Source organism: Temnothorax curvispinosus, unplaced genomic scaffold (assembly GCF_003070985.1).
Source record: "Temnothorax curvispinosus isolate PA1 unplaced genomic scaffold, ASM307098v1 QBEX01017982.1, whole genome shotgun sequence".
NCBI classification, from domain to species: domain Eukaryota; kingdom Metazoa; phylum Arthropoda; class Insecta; order Hymenoptera; family Formicidae; genus Temnothorax; species Temnothorax curvispinosus.
The window spans coordinates 1-1,947 of NW_020227762.1; the positions used below are offsets into that span (position 1 = coordinate 1).

General features: G+C 42.4%; 1 protein-coding gene across 1 annotated transcript; it reads left to right on the forward strand.

Annotated features, from left to right (window-relative positions):
• Positions 1–74: 74 nt before the first annotated feature.
• LOC112468006 (toll-like receptor 4) lies at positions 75–1,629 on the forward strand. The gene is made up of 2 exons (XM_025036995.1): positions 75–816; positions 1,161–1,629. The coding sequence occupies exon 2, from the start codon at positions 1,195–1,197 to the stop codon at positions 1,612–1,614; it is 420 nt and encodes a 139-aa protein (XP_024892763.1). The 5' UTR covers positions 75–816; positions 1,161–1,194; the 3' UTR covers positions 1,615–1,629.
• The last annotated feature ends 318 nt before the right edge of the window (positions 1,630–1,947 follow it).

Genomic DNA, 1,947 nt, shown 5'->3' on the forward strand with positions numbered 1-1,947 from the left:
AATTTAACAGTGTAGCGAGGATATCTTCTAAAAAAAAAACTCAGTTATCTCTCACGAAAAAAGAAACATTTGGATTTAGTATCTCATACAGGCTCATCTAACGTAGATCAGTTTCTTTTTCCGATGTGTTTATTATTACAGTTACATATTGCGATTTCAAAATGCCATTTCGTAATCTTTACTCAACTGCTAAATGATAATAACGAATGTGTTAAAATCGGAAGACGGATTCGTGGGGCTGATTTCGCATTGAGCGCGTGAGTCTGTTGAAAAGCAAATCGAACGCGACCTTGATTTTCTTTATTATGGTCATGCATACGAGATCGCATCTGCTATGCAGACTAAAGCCCATTAGATATACAAAAAAAATCTATTTGACTCTTTCAGTTTGCTCCGTGCAAATGACGTTACGTAAAGCGTACGTTGGATAAAATATCTTCGACAATAGGTACCGTAAAGTCGGATTACTTTGACAAATGACATTGAGCGTTGCGTCAAACGCAACGCGAAAATTCCGCGACGAGACGAAAATTTGGCATTAACCACGATGCACTTGACGTGCATCAACACTTTAGGTCCGCATTTATTCTCTGACCGTGAGATCATCGCGAAACTTATTATAACTGGCGCAATACGTAAATAAAACCCGTACGATGATTTATGCCGCTCGAATTATTTCACGCGATCCGTTGCTATTCTTCAGCGCATTTAAATGTCAAGATATTAATCTGTTTCGCACGTTTCCAGGGCTGAAACGATTTCGACGAGTCACAAAGTGAGCGGGAGAGATTGCGCAATACCAGTACGAGTTTCCAGGTAGAGGGATGTTTACTACACCTCCAATATCATGAAAGCATTCATATCTCGCTTTGAATACTGAGTATTTCTGTGTACCAATTGCTAAATAATATAATAAGTTAAAAGAGCAATTACAGTTTTCTGATATTATTAAATAGTCCGTAATAAAAGTCTTAATTTTGAAAGTTTCCAAAGCATGGCGAGAGTTACATTCACGCACCTTCGCATCATATACTATATTTAGTTTATATACTGATTGACATTTTATGTAACATATTAATTTTATGTCGCGTACACCGATTTGAATATGATTGTGAGAATACACCGTCAATATATCACGTTAAAGACGTTCCCTCTTCCAGGTGACCCACTGGCACACCGCGACCGCAAAGAAGGATGGTCAATTCGATATTGCTGCTTTGGGCGTTGGTCGGCCTAATTGGCCGAGCGCACGGCAAATGCAGCTTAGCGCCGATCGCCGACAACGATCGGTCGATCGCCTACGCGTGCATCCACGGCGACCTGAACGACCTCAACGAGCTGCCCGGCGAGACCGAGTGGATCGAGTTCTCGGTGTCGCGCTTCCACGCGATTCCCGACGACGCGTTCCGCCGATTCCCGAATCTACGTCGCCTGTCCTTCTACAATTGCCACGTAAACCTGATCGAACCCGCGGCATTTCGCGGCCTGCACCGGCTCGATTGGCTGATATTCCACGGCACGAGGATCCACGCGGTGAGGTCCGCGTGGCTCCGTCACCTGCCGAATCTCAGACGACTGGTCCTGGACAGGTATCATTTTTTTCTCACGATCTAATTGAGCTTGACAAGATTACGGAAAGAGCATGGCGAGAAAACGCTGCTCGAATGAAAAATATCAAAAGAATGTGACGGAATTCGGAAATGCAAGGAGCTGTAGCTTTTTTCAATGCTAATTCTGCGGGAAATGCACCATTTATAAAATAATTGCGATTTAGAAATTAATAATTTTATTATTATCACCTTTTCGTTTTACTTTACCCGTGGCAGTCGACACCACACTCGTAATTCAATGCAAAATGTCATCGACAATATTGTCCTTCATCGCATATATTTATGAAATTCAAGGACACCGATAGATCGAGGCCACGTGCAGCAGCTTATATAAAGC

What these genes read in the sequence shown, in the direction of transcription:
- LOC112468006 (XM_025036995.1), top strand. Translation starts at nt 1,195, where the DNA reads ATGGTCAATTCGATATTGCTGCTTTGGGCGTTGGTCGGCCTAATTGGC.